This window comes from Rhinoraja longicauda, chromosome 15, assembly GCF_053455715.1.
Source record: "Rhinoraja longicauda isolate Sanriku21f chromosome 15, sRhiLon1.1, whole genome shotgun sequence".
NCBI lineage: Eukaryota > Metazoa > Chordata > Chondrichthyes > Rajiformes > Arhynchobatidae > Rhinoraja > Rhinoraja longicauda.
Genome location: NC_135967.1, coordinates 45,718,563 through 45,732,966, shown reverse-complemented (window position 1 = coordinate 45,732,966; position 14,404 = coordinate 45,718,563). Strand labels below are relative to the sequence as shown.

At 47.5% G+C, this 14,404-nt stretch overlaps 1 protein-coding gene across 1 annotated transcript in view; it reads left to right on the top strand.

Moving 5' to 3' along the window:
- The window catches only part of tmem164 (transmembrane protein 164), a 73,803-nt gene extending 68,725 nt beyond the window's left edge, over nt 1-5,078 (top strand). Inside the window, exon 6 of the mRNA XM_078412041.1 lies at nt 3,993-5,078. Coding sequence (XP_078268167.1) covers nt 3,993-4,199 — 207 coding nt within the window. The 3' untranslated portion in view covers nt 4,200-5,078. The remainder of the gene's footprint in view (nt 1-3,992) is intronic.
- Nucleotides 5,079-14,404: the final 9,326 nt, after the last annotated feature.

Sequence of the window (14,404 nt, the reverse complement as noted above, 5' to 3'; positions counted from 1 at the left end):
CCTTATTTATAGTGAATGACCGTGCTGATCTCTTACTAAATGCAGCAATCTACACATCTATATATAGATGGAGGGTTTCGACCCGAAACGTCATCCATTCCTTCTCTCCAGAGATGCTGCCTGACCTGCTGAGTTACTCCAGCTTTCTTTTGTCTACCTTTGTTTTAAACCGGCATCTGCAGTTCCTTCCTACACATCTATATATAGCGTGTTTCGACCTAAATTATAATGTATTTGGTGCATCTCTCAAAGCCCTAAACTAGGATTTCATTTTGAATGTCTCAGTAAACGTGAAGCTAAGTCGAGTCAACGTTTGATTTTCCACTGTGATTCATTGTAAATTAGTAGGGTGGTTGCATTTTTTAAAGTTTCAAAATAGTCGGTGGAATGTACAGACATGAAGAAAGCAGACGAGAGACTATTTTTAGTTGAGTTGAAGCTCAGACATGCGGCAGTGGTTGGCTCACTGGCTATAGTGTCAGTGCTTTGCAGAAAGGGCAATTAATGTCGTAAGCCATTGTACCATTGACGTAGGGGTTGCCAACTTCCTCGCTCCCAAATAAGGGACAAGGTGACGTCACCGCCCCGCGCCCCATGTGATCTCACCCAGCCAGCGGCCACGTGCTCCCGCCCCACCGATGGCGGCCGCCCGGGCCGGGAGGCGGGTTGCTAGGCAACCTCTGATAGGCGGCGCCCCGGCCTCCGGGCCTACACTGTCCAGGACTACAGCAGCCCCTGGGCTACAGTGTCCGGGCCTACAGCGTCCGGGCCTACAGCGTCCGGGCCTACAGCGTCCGGGCCTACAGCGTCCGGGCCTACAGCGTCCGGGCCTACAGCGTCCGGTCCTACAGCGTCCGGGCCTTCAGCGTCCGGGCCTACAGCGTCCGGGCCTACAGCAGCCCCGGCCCTACAGTGTCCGTCCCTACAGCAGCCCCGGACCTACAGTGTCCGGGCCTACAGTGTCCGAGCCTATAAGGGCGGTCCCGTACGGGACAAACCAATTTAGCCCAAAATACGGGATGTCTCAGCTAATACGGGACAGTTGGCAACCCTAAATTGACTCCATCTACACCTAACGCTGCTTCAGAAAATCAGTCAACATAATCAAAGACTTCTCCCACCCCGGCCTCTCCCTCTTCTCCCCACTCCCATCTGGGAGAAGATACAGATGCACCACCAGACTCAGGAACAGCATCTTCCCCGCTGTTATCGGGCTTGTGGATGGTCCCTCCATAAGCTGGAGCACCGTCCGATTCACCTCTACCCCATTGCAGATGTCACCTAATCAATTCTTCCACAGGTGCTTTGAGTAGCCCTTGCTTTCCCCCTCTTTCCATCCCCCTCCTCCCCCTTCCCAGTTCTCCGACCAGTCTTACTGTCTCCGACTACATTCTATCTCTGTCCCGCACACACTCAGTCTGAAGAAGGGTCTCGACCCAATCCTTCTCTCCAGAGATGCAGCCTGTCCTGCTGAGTTACTCCAGCATTTTGTGCTTTTTAAAAAAATAAACCAGCATCTGCAGTTCCTTATTTTTTTACATTCTTGAAAGTACTCGTGTTAGTTTTTCCAATTTAAAGGTGATGAAACAACTGATTTATTTCTCTCCACTGATCTCAACATCTGACAGACTCCCAGTGAGGTAGGGAGTAGGGTCGCCAACTGTCTCGTATTAGCCGGGACATCCCGGCTAATTCTCTGAATGCACTCAAGAGAGAGCTGGATGGAGCTCTCAAGGATAGCGGAGTCAGGGGGTACGGGGAGAAGGCAGGAACGGGGTACTGATAGAGAATGATCAGCCATGATCACATTGAATGGCGGTGCTGGCTCAAAGGGCCGAATGGCCTCCTCCTGCACCTATTGTCTATTGTAGTTTGGGCTAAATTGGTTTGTACCTTACGGGACCGCCCTTGTCTCGTGTTAGGCCTGGGGGGGTGCTGTAGGCCCGGACGCTGTAGGCCCGGACGCTGTAGGCCCGGACGCTGTAGGCCCCGACGCTGTAGGCCCCGACGCTGTAGGCCCCGACGCTGTAGGCCCCGACGCTATAGGCCCCGACGCTGTAGGCCCCGACGCTGTAGGCCCCGACGCTGTAGGCCCGGACGCTGTAGGCCCCGGACGCTGTAGGCCCCGACAGTCTAGGCCCCGACAGTCTAGGCCCCCGACATGTTAGGCCCGGGCACCGCCTGACGGAGGTTGCGTACCAACCCGCCTCCCGGCCCGGGCAGCCGCCATTGGTGGAACGAGAGCACGTGGCCGCTGGCTGGGTGAGGGCGCGGGGCGGTGATGTCACCTTGTCCCGTATTTGGGAGTGAGATAGTTGGCAACTGCCCAGGAGTGAGGGGTCTCCCCACCCTAACACAGCCCACCTCCCACCCTAACACTGCCCCCCTCTTCACTTCCCCTCATCTGCACTCAGCAATGTCCTGCCTTCCTCCTGACACGCATGTGTCTCTCTGCCAAAGGGAGATAAACAGATTGCACTTGTTCCCTCCAGTTCACGAAGCACAATACATCAGACCAAGGACACCACATCCCAGCTATAAAATAACCAATCCCTGCGGTTGGCAGGTCCATAGAAACCAAGGCAAGGGAATGTTTCTTTCTTAAAGAGTCCCTTATATTTTTTGTCATAGTGGAAAATGTCTTTAAACAGAGGCAAAACTGCACCGTCCAATCTTTTTCATGTGCGATAGGAACAGAATGAGGCCATTCGGCCCATCAAGTCTACTCCGTCATTCAATCATGGCTGATCTATCTCTCCCACCTAACCCCATTCTCCTGCCTTCTCCCCGTAACCCCTGACACCCGTACTAATCGAGAATCTACCTATCTCTGCCTTAAAAAATATCCATTGACTTGGCCTCCACAGCCCTCTGTGGCAATGGATTCCACAGATTCACCACCCTCTGACTAAAGACACTGCTCATTCAGTCTCTTACAGATGCTGCCTGACTTGCTGAGTTAATCCAGCACTTTATCTTTTGCTCTCGATACTGAAGAGAACCTTTTTATAGACAATAGGCAATAGTTGCAGGACAAGAGGGACCTTTTATGGACAATAGGTGTTTCGAGCCAGCACCGCCATTCGATGTGATCATGGCTGATCATCCACAATCGGAACCCCGTTCCTGCCTTCTCCCCATACCCCCTGACTCCGCTATCCTTAAGAGCTCTATCTAGCTCTCTCTTGAATGCATTCAGAGAATTGGCCTCCACTGCCTTCTGAGGCAGAGAATTCCACAGATTTACAACTGAAAAAGTTTTTCCTCATCTCCGTTTCTAAATGGCCTACCCATTTATTAATTTACCTTTACACACATGTAGAATAGAAACATAGAAACATAGAAAATAGGTGCAGGAGTAGGCCATTCGGCCCTTCGAGCCTGCACCGCCATTCAATATGATCATGGCTGATCATCCAACTCAGTATCCCGTACCTGCCTTCTCTCCATACCCCCTGATCCCTTTAGCCACAAGGGCCACATCTAACTCCCTCTTAAATATAGCCAATGAACTGGCCTCAACTACCTTCTGTGGCAGAGAATTCCACAGATTCACCACTCTCTGTGTGAAAAGAAACTTTCTCATCTCGGTCCTAAAAGACTTCCCCCTTATCCTTCAACTGTGACCCCTTGTTCTGGACTTCCCCAACATCGGGAACAATCTTCCTGCGTCTAGCCTGTCCAACGCCTTAAGAATTTTGTAAGTTTCTATAAGATCCACCCTCAATCTTCTAAATTCCAGCGAGTACAAGCCGAGACTATCCAGTCTTTCTTCATATGAAAGTCCTGCCATCCCAGGGATCAATCTGGTTAACCTTCTCTTTACTCCCTCTATGGCAAGAATGTCTTTCCTCAGATTAGGAGACCAAAACTGCACACAATACTCCAGGTGTGGTCTCACCAATGCCCTGTACAACTGCAGCAGAATCCCTTAAGACTTAACCCCTTTGTGTCCACCTCGGGGGCTATTGACCATTTGTTCTGTCTTTAAGGTCACAGAGGTCAACCTGAACAACATGCTGTGCCCCGCGGTCTCGGACCCCTTCTACAGCTCCTGGTATCGGGTCTGGGCGTCGGGGCATCAAACCCTGATGACGGTGACACACGGCAAGCTGGTCACGTCCTTGTTTTACGCGGCCGCCCCAGCCCGCAAGTATCTGCTGGACGTGATCAAACTGCCGCTCAAGAAATTGGTCTGAGAACCGTCGCGGTGAAACTTTCACGGCAACGCGTGCGTTTGCCGAGGCAGATTCGGAAAGGTGGATTTGGAAGAAAATCACTTTGGCTGCAGCCACGGAGTTGCCTTAAGGGATATTGACCTGAAAATTGTTTTGTACTTATTTTTTTCTTCACGATCTAATGTGTGACTCTGCGTCGAGGTTAAAAATGTCAGATTTTGTGAACAAGAAAGGGAAATTATTGTCAGGCAAAATGATTTTTGCCGTGAAAGATATAGGAGCGTGTTGTGTCAAATATGTTTCACATTTCTGTTCTTTGCCTCAGTCATGTGTTGATATAGTCATGTGATGCCCAATAACACTCCATCTGCATTTGAAATGGATCGCCCATGTACCGCTGGCATGATGCGTCGACGATATTAATGGAGAATTAACTCAATTTCATAGTTAAATAGTCATTCAGCGTGGAAGCAGGCCCTTTGGCCCAACTTGCCCAAGCCGAACCAACCTGTCCCATTCACACTAGGCCCACCTGCCTGCGTTTGGTTCATATCACTCTAAACCCGATCTATCCGGGTTCCTTGCACCAATGGTAGACACAAGATGCTAGAGTAACTCAGCGGATCAGGCAGCATCTCTGGAGAGAAGGAATGGGTGACGTTTCGGGTCGAGACCCTTCTTTGCACTTTGCACCAATGGATCAATTTATCCTTTTTTCTGGACGGGTGTTATGTACAATTGTTCCAAAGTCACGGGGTCTGAGGTGGTGTTTGAAGTCAACCTCCATTAACTCCACTGCTCGCTACGTCTCTGATATTTGTTTTCTATTTTCATAAGAGGCAGAATTAGGCCTTTCGGCCCATCAAGTCTACTCTGCCATTCAATCATGGCTGATCTATCTCTCCCGCCCAACCCCATTCTCCTGACACCCGTACTAATCAAGAATCTATCCATCTCTGCCTGAGAAATATCCACTGACTTGTCCTCCACAGCCTTTTGTGGGAATGAATTCCACAGATTCACCACCCTCTGAATAAATAAATTTCTCCTCATCTCCTTCCTAAAGGAACACCCTTTTATTCTGTAAGAAAATAACTGCAGATGCTGGTACAAATCGAAGGTATTTATTCACAAAATGCTGGAGTAACTCAGCGGGTCAGGCAGCATCTCTGGAGAGAAAGAATTGGTGACGTTTCGGGTCGAGACCCTTCTTCAGACTTTCATTCTGACCCTTTTATTCTGAGGCTGTGCCCTCTGGCCCGAGACTCTCCCACTAGTGGAAACATCCTCTCCACATCCACTCTATCCAAGCCTTTCACTATTGGGTAAGTTTTAATGAGGATCCCCCCTCATCTTTCTAAACTCCAGTGAGTACAGGCCCAGTGCTGACAAACGCTCATCATAGGTTAATGCAATAATTCCTGGGACCATTCTCGTAAACCTCCTCTGGACCCTCTCCAGAACCAGCACGTCCTTCCTCAGACGTGGGGCCCAGAGCTGCTCACAGGTGATGTGACGTAGCAACCACATCCCTGCCCGAGACCAGCACCGACAATTCACCGTGCGGCGGGTGTAAAGGAGTGGCTGTAACCACGAAGGCGCGGTCAGATCCATTTGGCCATCCAAGGAGATGCCGCCACACAAAGGTTAGGGTGGTCACGGTCGCGCAGCGGTAGGGTTGCTGCCTCACAGCGCCAGAGACCCGGGTGCGATCCTGACCACGGGCGCCCTCTGTACGGAGTTTGTACGTTCTCCCCGTGACCTGCGTGGGTTTTCTCCGAGATCTTCGGTTTCCTCCCACACTCCAAAGACGTACCGGTATGTAGGTTAATTGGCTTGGTATAAATGTAAACATTGTCCCTAGTGGGTGTAAGGCAGTGTTAATGTGCGGGGATCGCTGGGCGGCGCGGACCCGGTGGGCTGGAAGGGCCTGTTGTCTGCGCTGTATCTCTAAACTAAACAAAAATAGTCGTGACCGAATGAATGAATGAATGAAAGAAAGAAACTTTGATAGTCACAGTAACATTCTTCATACTGCATACCCAAGGTATACAAAGAGTTGCCACATAAAGGTCGCCGACAAAGTTACTAAGTATCCCACGCCAGGTCCTTTGCCGAGTTAGCAGTCTTTTGCTTATGATCTACTTCTTCCGTGTCCATCATCCATGTTTCAAAAGTTACATCAATGTCATCGTCCGTCCTGAAAAGGGCACAAGCTTCCGGCGACAATCAAGTGGGATTGGCCACTCTACATCGGCGAGACCAAACGCAGGCTCGCCGATCGTTTCGCTCAACACCTTCGCTCGGTCCGCCTTAACCAACTTGATCTCCCGGTGGCTCAGCACTTCAACTCCCCCTTCCATTCCCAGTCTGACCTTTCTGTCATGGGCCTCCTCCAGTGCCATAGTGAGGCCCACCGGAAATTGGAGGAACAGCACCTCATATTTCGCCTGGGCAGTTTACACCCCAGCGGTATGAACATTGACTTTTCTAAATTCAGATAATTCCTCTGTCCCTCTCTTTCCCCTCCCCCTTCCCAGTTCTCCCACTGTCTTCCTGCCTCCTACTACATCCTATCTTTGTCCCGCCCCCTCCCCTGACATCAGTCTGAAGAAGGGTCTCGACCCGAAACGTCACCCATTCCTTCTCTCCCGAGATGCTGCCTGACCCGCTGAGTTACTCCAGCATTTTGTGTCCACCTTCAACTTGAACCAGCATCTGCAGTTATTTTCCTACACATCAATTGGGAGCTATCACTTGTACAGTAGACGATGGTGGTAGCAGAATCAGCTCCGAACACGTCCAGTTTCCAGCCCCGCGATGTGGACGTTTCTGCCACAAGGCCTTTGCTTATGATGATGATGCCACGCCATTGAAGACCGGATTTGTTGTCATCCAGTTTTAATTCTGCGGTGCCTCGTTTACAGGTGCAAATAGCATTGCTTCCTATAACCACATGGCTTAAATCACCCAGTCTGTTCACCAGAGGTACGTGTGGGCTAATGTGGGTCTCACTACGATCCTTGGTTCCAAATCATTTAATTCCTGACTGTAAAAATTGAAACGCTGTATATTTTGCTTTAGTTCAGTTTAGAGGTATGGTTTAGGAACATGCCCTTCGGCCCATCAACTAAGGATCACCCCGCAGACTAGCACTATCTTACACACTGGGGACAATTTTACAGCTCTACCAAAGCCAATTAACCTACAAATCTGCGCGTCTTTGGAGTGTGGGAGGAAACCGGGGCACCCGGAGAAAACCCACGCGGGTCACGGGGAGAACGTGCAAACTCCCTACAGACAGCGCCCATAGTCGGGATAAAACCTGGGTCTCCGGCGCTGTCAGGCAGCAACTCTACCGCTGCGCCACCATGCTGCCCATGTTTAATATTCGGCTTAATATTGATTTGTGTTGCTCATGTTAACAAAACATTTGAGGTTGCCTATCCTTGTGGTACGAGTAAAGGTTTGGCTTGGAGTTGACCAAGCTCATTCCCAAACCTTCAGTCAATTTGCTGAAACATTGACCGGAAAACATCTTCCCGAATGTTTGTACATCTGACAGAGTTATCATACTTAACTTGAAGTATAAGAAAATAACTGCAGATGCTGGTCCAAATCGAAGGTATTTATTCACAAAATGCTGGAGTAACTCAGCGGGTCAGGCAGCATCTCTGGAGAGAAGGAATGGGTGACGTTTTGGGTCGAGACCCTTCTTCAGACTGACTTAACTTGAAGGTCGTTGATGCTGTGATGAAACTGTGCGGTGTTATTTTGACCATGAAGGGGTTTGGTTTTTCTGCATTGGTTTCATATTTACTTTGGTTTGTGTGACCAGAAGACTGAAGGTATTGAGGCTGCCTTACGATGGTGTGTTAGATTAACTCAATCATTGTGCATCCGACCAGCTCTCTGCTGCAAATCATTCCACCTTACTGTCGTGACGTTTAAGAAACATTTAGACAGGTAAATGGATGGACAGCATCTCTGGAGAGCAGGAATGGGTAATGTTTCTTCTGAAGAAGGGTCTCGACCCGAAACGTCAATCATTCCTTCTGTCCAGAGATGCTGCCTGTCCCGCTGAGTTACTCCAGCCTTTTGTGTCTATCTTTGGTTTAAACCAGCATCTGCAGTTCCTTCCTACACAGGTACATGGATAGGACGGGTTTTGAGGGATGTGGGCCAAACGCAGGCAGGTGGGACTAGTGTAGATGGTGCATGTTGGCCGGTGTGGGTAAGTTGGGCTGAAGGACCTATTTCCACGCTGTATCACTCTAACTCAGCGGGTCAGGCAGCTTCTCCAGAGGAAATGGATAGGCGATGATTTAGAAGGTTGAGAGGGGATCTTATAGAAACATTTAAAATAATTAAGGGATTGGACAGGCTAGAGGCAGGAAACATGTTCCCGATGTTGGGCAAGTTCAGAACCAGGGGCCACAGTTTAAGAATAAGGAGATGAGGAAATACTTTTTCACCCAGAGTATTTTCTCTGCCACAGAAGGCAGTGGAGGCCGATTCACTGGATGCTTTCAAAAGAGAATTGGATAGATCTCTTAGGGCTAGCGGGATCAAGGGAGAAGGCAGGAACGGGGTACTGATTGTGGATGATCAGCCATGATCACATTGAATGGCGGTGCTGGCTCGAAGGGCTGAATGGCCTACTCCTGCAGCTATTGTCTATGTATCTGTGTATGTATGATTCGGGTCAGGAAGCTTCTGCAGATTGAAGTTGGGGGGGAAGAAAGAGTGGATATAAACTAGTAGTCGTTACTCCAACACTTTGTCTGACCCTATGACCTCATTCCAAGGCATTCATCTGGGTTTCTAATAGTTTTTATTTTGTCTTCCTGAAGATCCAGTTTCCATAACCTTGCTGCTACTAAAAAACCGAACAACATTTTAAAACCACCCTCAATTTCCAGCATGGGGGGGGTGATTTTTCCATTGATAATTGTTTTGAGTGGCATAGATAGACAATAGATGCAGGAGGAGGCCATTCGGCCCTTCGAGCCAGCACCGCCATTCAATGTGATCATGGCTGATCATTCTCAATCAGTACCCCGTTCCTGCCTTCTCCCCATACCCACTGACTCCGCTATCCTTAAGAGCTCTATTTAGCTCTCTCTTGAATGCATTCAGAGAATTGGCCTCCACTGCCTTCTGAGGCAGAGAATTCCACAGATTCACAACTCTCTGACTGAAAAAGTTTTTCCTCGTCTCAGTTCTAAATGGCCTACCCCTTATTCTTAAACTGTGGCCCCTTGTTCTGGACTCCCCCAACATTGGGAACTTGTTTCCTGCCTCTAACGTGTCCAACCCCTTAATAATCCTATACGTTTCGATAAGATCTCCTCTCATCCTTCTAAATTCCAGTGTATACAAGCCTAGTCGCTCCAGTCTTTCAACATATGACAGTCCCGCCATTCCGGGAATTAACCTAGTAAACCTACGCTGCACGCCCTCAATAGCAAGAATATCCTTCCTGGAAGATGCACGAATATAAGTTAACCCAGGTCTGGAACTGCAAATGCTGGAATCTTGTGTTGAACACAAAGTGCCAGAGTATCTACTCTACCACCTTCTAACCTCTCTTCCAGCTTTCTTTCTCCCTCCCCCCCCCCTCCTCCCTGCTTCAATCTGAAGGATCCTGACCCAAAATGTTGCCTATCCATCTCCTGTTTCTGCGCTGTATCTCTAAACTAAACTAAACTTTTAGTGCTGGCCTACTCTGCAGTAATGTGGTGGGTATGTTGGAATGACACAGTGCCTTTAGAGAGTCTTAGAGTCGCAGTGTGGAAACAGGCCCTTCGGCCCAACTTGGCCCACACTGACCAATGTCCCATCTACACTAGTCTCACCTGCCTGCGTTTGGCCCATATCCCTCTAAACCTGTCCAATGTACCAACCCTTCTTCACCCCACCATATTGATCGCCTTAGTGTCCGTGATTTCCCTGATGTAGAAAAGTCTTTTGACGTCAGCCTTTGAATATTCACACCCCTCTGTAATTACAGAGATTAAACTCCGCGTAAAAAAATATTTGACCTGGCCTCAATCCTAAAAGGCCAAACCAGAGACCCCGTCACAAGTCTACAGCTCCACCAGAGAATTTACTCTTTCAATTCTCCTCAGAATCTAATGCTTCCCAATGGCATCACTTCTAAACTCCAGTACTGTGGATCATCCTTGCTTCTGCCTTCCGTCATTTGTGGTGTTTAGAGACTTTTAGTTAGTAAGTGGAATGGAGGGATATGGGTCACATGCAGACAAAGGAGGTTAGTTTAGCGTCATGTTTGGCACAGACATTGTGGGCCGAAGGGCATCATTCCTGTGCTATACTATTCATTGTGTAGGAAGGAACTGCAGATGCTGGTTTACACCGAAGAGGGACACAAAGTGCCGGAGTAACTCAGCCGGTCAGACAGCATCGCTGGAGAAAAGGAAAAGGTGATGTTATGGGTCGGGACCCTTTTTCAGTCTGAAGAAAGGTTCTGACCTGAAACGTGACCTATTCCTTTTCTCCAGAGATGCTGTCTGACCCGCTGAGTTACTCCAGCATTTAAAGTCCATCATCTGTACTGTTCAATCATCAATCCCCTCCTCACAGGATTTGAATATGAGAAAGTTGCACGTCAGAACCAAGGAACTGCAGATGTTGGTTAATACACAAAAGGACTCCAAGTGCTGGAGTAATTCAGCAGGTCAGGCAGCGACTCTGGAGAACATGGACAGGTGACATCTGAGGTTGAGACCCTGTGCCTTACTATTTATTATATTACCTAGATTATTTTAAAAATCTGAATTTGTTGTTAGGAATATAATGTTATTTGAACTGTTAACTACGGTTTAAATTGCTGAGTTTTTTTTTGTTTATCCAGATCTGTTAAAAGACAAAAGTTACATGTGTACAATTAATCAGTGGAGTGAAGATCGCATTTTAGGAATTATGTTTGAATAGGCTGATGCCTCTTGGGTACATTTTGTAAATTAACTTATTTTACACTGCCTTTTCTTTAGATGTATGAGTAATTGCAATGTGAAGATGTTTCATCCGCACAGATAGACCTCGGGCTGGGATTATATGTTGCCCATAGCTGGAACTTTGTGCACAAACTTTGTTGCTCAGCCCGACTAAATCCACAAGGCGAGAGGGTTAATGAGATGTTGACATTTGGGGGTGGGGGTAAACAAACCCCAAAAGCTGAGCTTTGCTGCGTCCACGTTCTGATACGACACTTTGGTAAAGTTGCTTCAAGATCGTGTGGCCTCCTTCAATATATCTCCAAAACCTTTCGAATAGTGTTGACTTTCCAATTGAATGCTTTTAGCTGGGAAATTTCAAGGGGCCAGCAAATAAAAGAAACGAGTGTTGATGATAACGCTACGTTCTCATATTTCACACAGAGGGTTTGCGGGAAATCCTTTCACTTGTTTCCGAGACCTTTGAGGAGGTGAGTGTCTCAACTCCAATGTTTTTCATGCAAAACCTCGGATGTAATTTGGAATGGACTTCCAAACTTAAAAGCAAAAAGCAAGTTTGCAGCTGGTTCTGGAGAATGTCACTTATTTTAAGTGTTCGTAAGTGACAGGAGCAGAATTAGGCCATTCGGCCCATCAAGTCTACCCCACCATTCACTAATGGCTGATCTATCTCTCCCCACCTAACCCCATTCTCCTGCCTTCTCCCCACAACCCCCGACACCCGTACTAATCACGAATCTATCTCTGCCTTAAAAAAACAATCCATTGACTTGGCCTCCACAGCCTTCTGTGGCAATGAATTCCACAGATTCACCACCCTCTGACTATAGAAATTCCTCCTCTTCTTCCGAAAGGAACGTCCTTTAATTCTGAGGCTGTGACCTCTGGTCCTAGACACTCCCACTAGTGGAAACATCCTCTCCGCACCCACTCTCAGAAAGGAGTCCGATTCAAACTTCATCTTTAAAAAATCATGCGTTGTGCGGTGAAATTTAAGTTATTACTGGAAGCATTTTATCACAAGCTGGATATTTCTAGTTTGCTTTATATGTTTTTAGAAAATTGTTTATTAAAAGTTGTGCAGTTTCATATAAAAGTGTCTGTTATTAATTGTGCCAGGTACTGTGACAGCGTTTAGAAAAGATCAAGCTGGAAAGGGTGCAGAGAAGATTTACGAGGATGTTGCCAGGGCCTCAAGGGCCTGAGCTGTAGGGAGAGATTGAGCAGGTTGGGACTCTATTCCTTGAAGGGCTGGCAGATTGGGGGGCTATCTCACTCCCAAATACGACACAAGGCGACATCACCGCCCCGCGCCCCACGTGACCTCACCCAGCCAGCGGCCACGTGCTCCCGTTCCACCAATGGCGGGAGCCCGGGCCAGGAGGCGGGTTGCTACGCAACCTCCGTTAGGCGGAGCCCGGGCCTCCGGGCCTACACTGTCTGGAGCTAAAATGTTGGAGACCTAGAATGTCGGGACCTACATCGTGTGTGTCCCCCCGCCGGGCCTAACACGGGACAAACCAATTCAACCCAAAATACGGGATGTCCCGGCTAATACGCGACAGTTGGCAACCGTACCTCAAACCAAGGACACTTGACTGGTCCCTTGGTCACCTTGTGCAGTAAGCATTCATTTCCCCCCTCCCCTACCCAGTGCAGTGCACACCATCTACAAAGTGGTGCAATTACTTTTTTGCAGCAATACATAGAGGTACCTACCAGAGAAGGGGCAGTGTTGGACCTCCTGTTAGGAAATGAGACGGGTCAGGTGACGGAGGTATATGTTGAGGAGCACTTTGGGTCCAGTGATCACAATGCCATTAGTTTCAATATAATTATGGAGAAGGTCAGAACTGGACCAAGGGTTGAGATTTTGGATTGGAGAAAGGCTAATTTTGAGGAGATGAGAAAGGATTTAAAAGGAGTGAAATGGGACATTTTGTTTTATGAGAAGGATATAATAGAGAAATGGAGGACATTTAAAGGTGAAATTTGGAGAGTACAGAGTCTTTATGTCCCTGTTCGGTGGAAAGGAAAGAATAATAAGTTGAAAGAGCCGTGGTTTTCCAGGGAAATTGGACACTTGGTTCGGAAAAAGAGGGAGATATACAATAAATATAAGCGGCAGGGAGTAAATAAGGTTCTTGAGGAATATAAAGAATGTAAAAGGAATCTTAAGAAGGAAATTAGAAAAGCAAAAAAAAGATATGAGGTTGCTTTGGCAAGTAATGTAAAAGTAAACCCCAAGGGTTTCTACAGATATGTCAATAGCAAAAGGATAGCGAGGGATAAAATTGGTCCATTAGAGAGTCAGAGTGGACAGCTATGTGCTGAGCCGGAAGAAATGGGGGAGATATTAAACAATTTCTTTTCTTCGGTATTCACCAAGGAGAAGGATATTGAATTATGCGAGGTAAGCGAAACAAGTAGAGTAGTGATGGAAACCATGAGGATCAAAGAAGATGAGGTACGGACACTTTAAAAAAATATAAAAGTGGATAAGTCTCCAGGTCCTGACAGGATATTCCCTAGGACATTGAGGGAAGTTAGTGCAGAAATAGCAGGGGCTATGACGGAAATATTTCAAACGTCATTAGAAACGGGGATGGTGCCGGAAGATTGGCGCATTGCGCATGTTGTGCCTTTGTTTAAAAAAGGTTCTAAAAGTAAACCTAGCAATTATAGACTTGTTAGTTTGACGTCTGTGGTGGGAAAATTAATGGAAAAGATACTTAGGGACAATATATATAAACATATGGATAAACAAGGCTTGATTAGGAACAGTCAACATGGATTTGTGCCTGGAAGGTCATGTTTGACTAATCTTCTTGAATTTTTTGAAGAGGTTACCAGGGAAATTGATGAGGGCAAGGCTGTGGATGTTGTCTATATGGACTTCAGTAAGGCATTTGACAAAGTTCCACATGGAAGGTTGATTAAGAAGGTTAAATCGTTGGGTATTAATAGTGAAGTTGCAAGATGGATTCAACAATGGCTGAATGGGAGATACCAGAGGGTAACGGTTGACAACTGTATGTCAGGTTGGAGGCCAGTGTCTAGTGGAGTACCCCAAGGATCTGTGTTGGGTCCGCTGTTGTTTGTCATTTACATCAATGATCTGGATGATGGTGTGGCAAATTGGATTAGTAAGTATGCAGATGATACTAAGATAGGTGGTGTAGTTAATAATGAAGTAGAGTTTCAAAGTCTACAGAGAGACTTGGACCTTTTGGAAGGGTGGGCTGA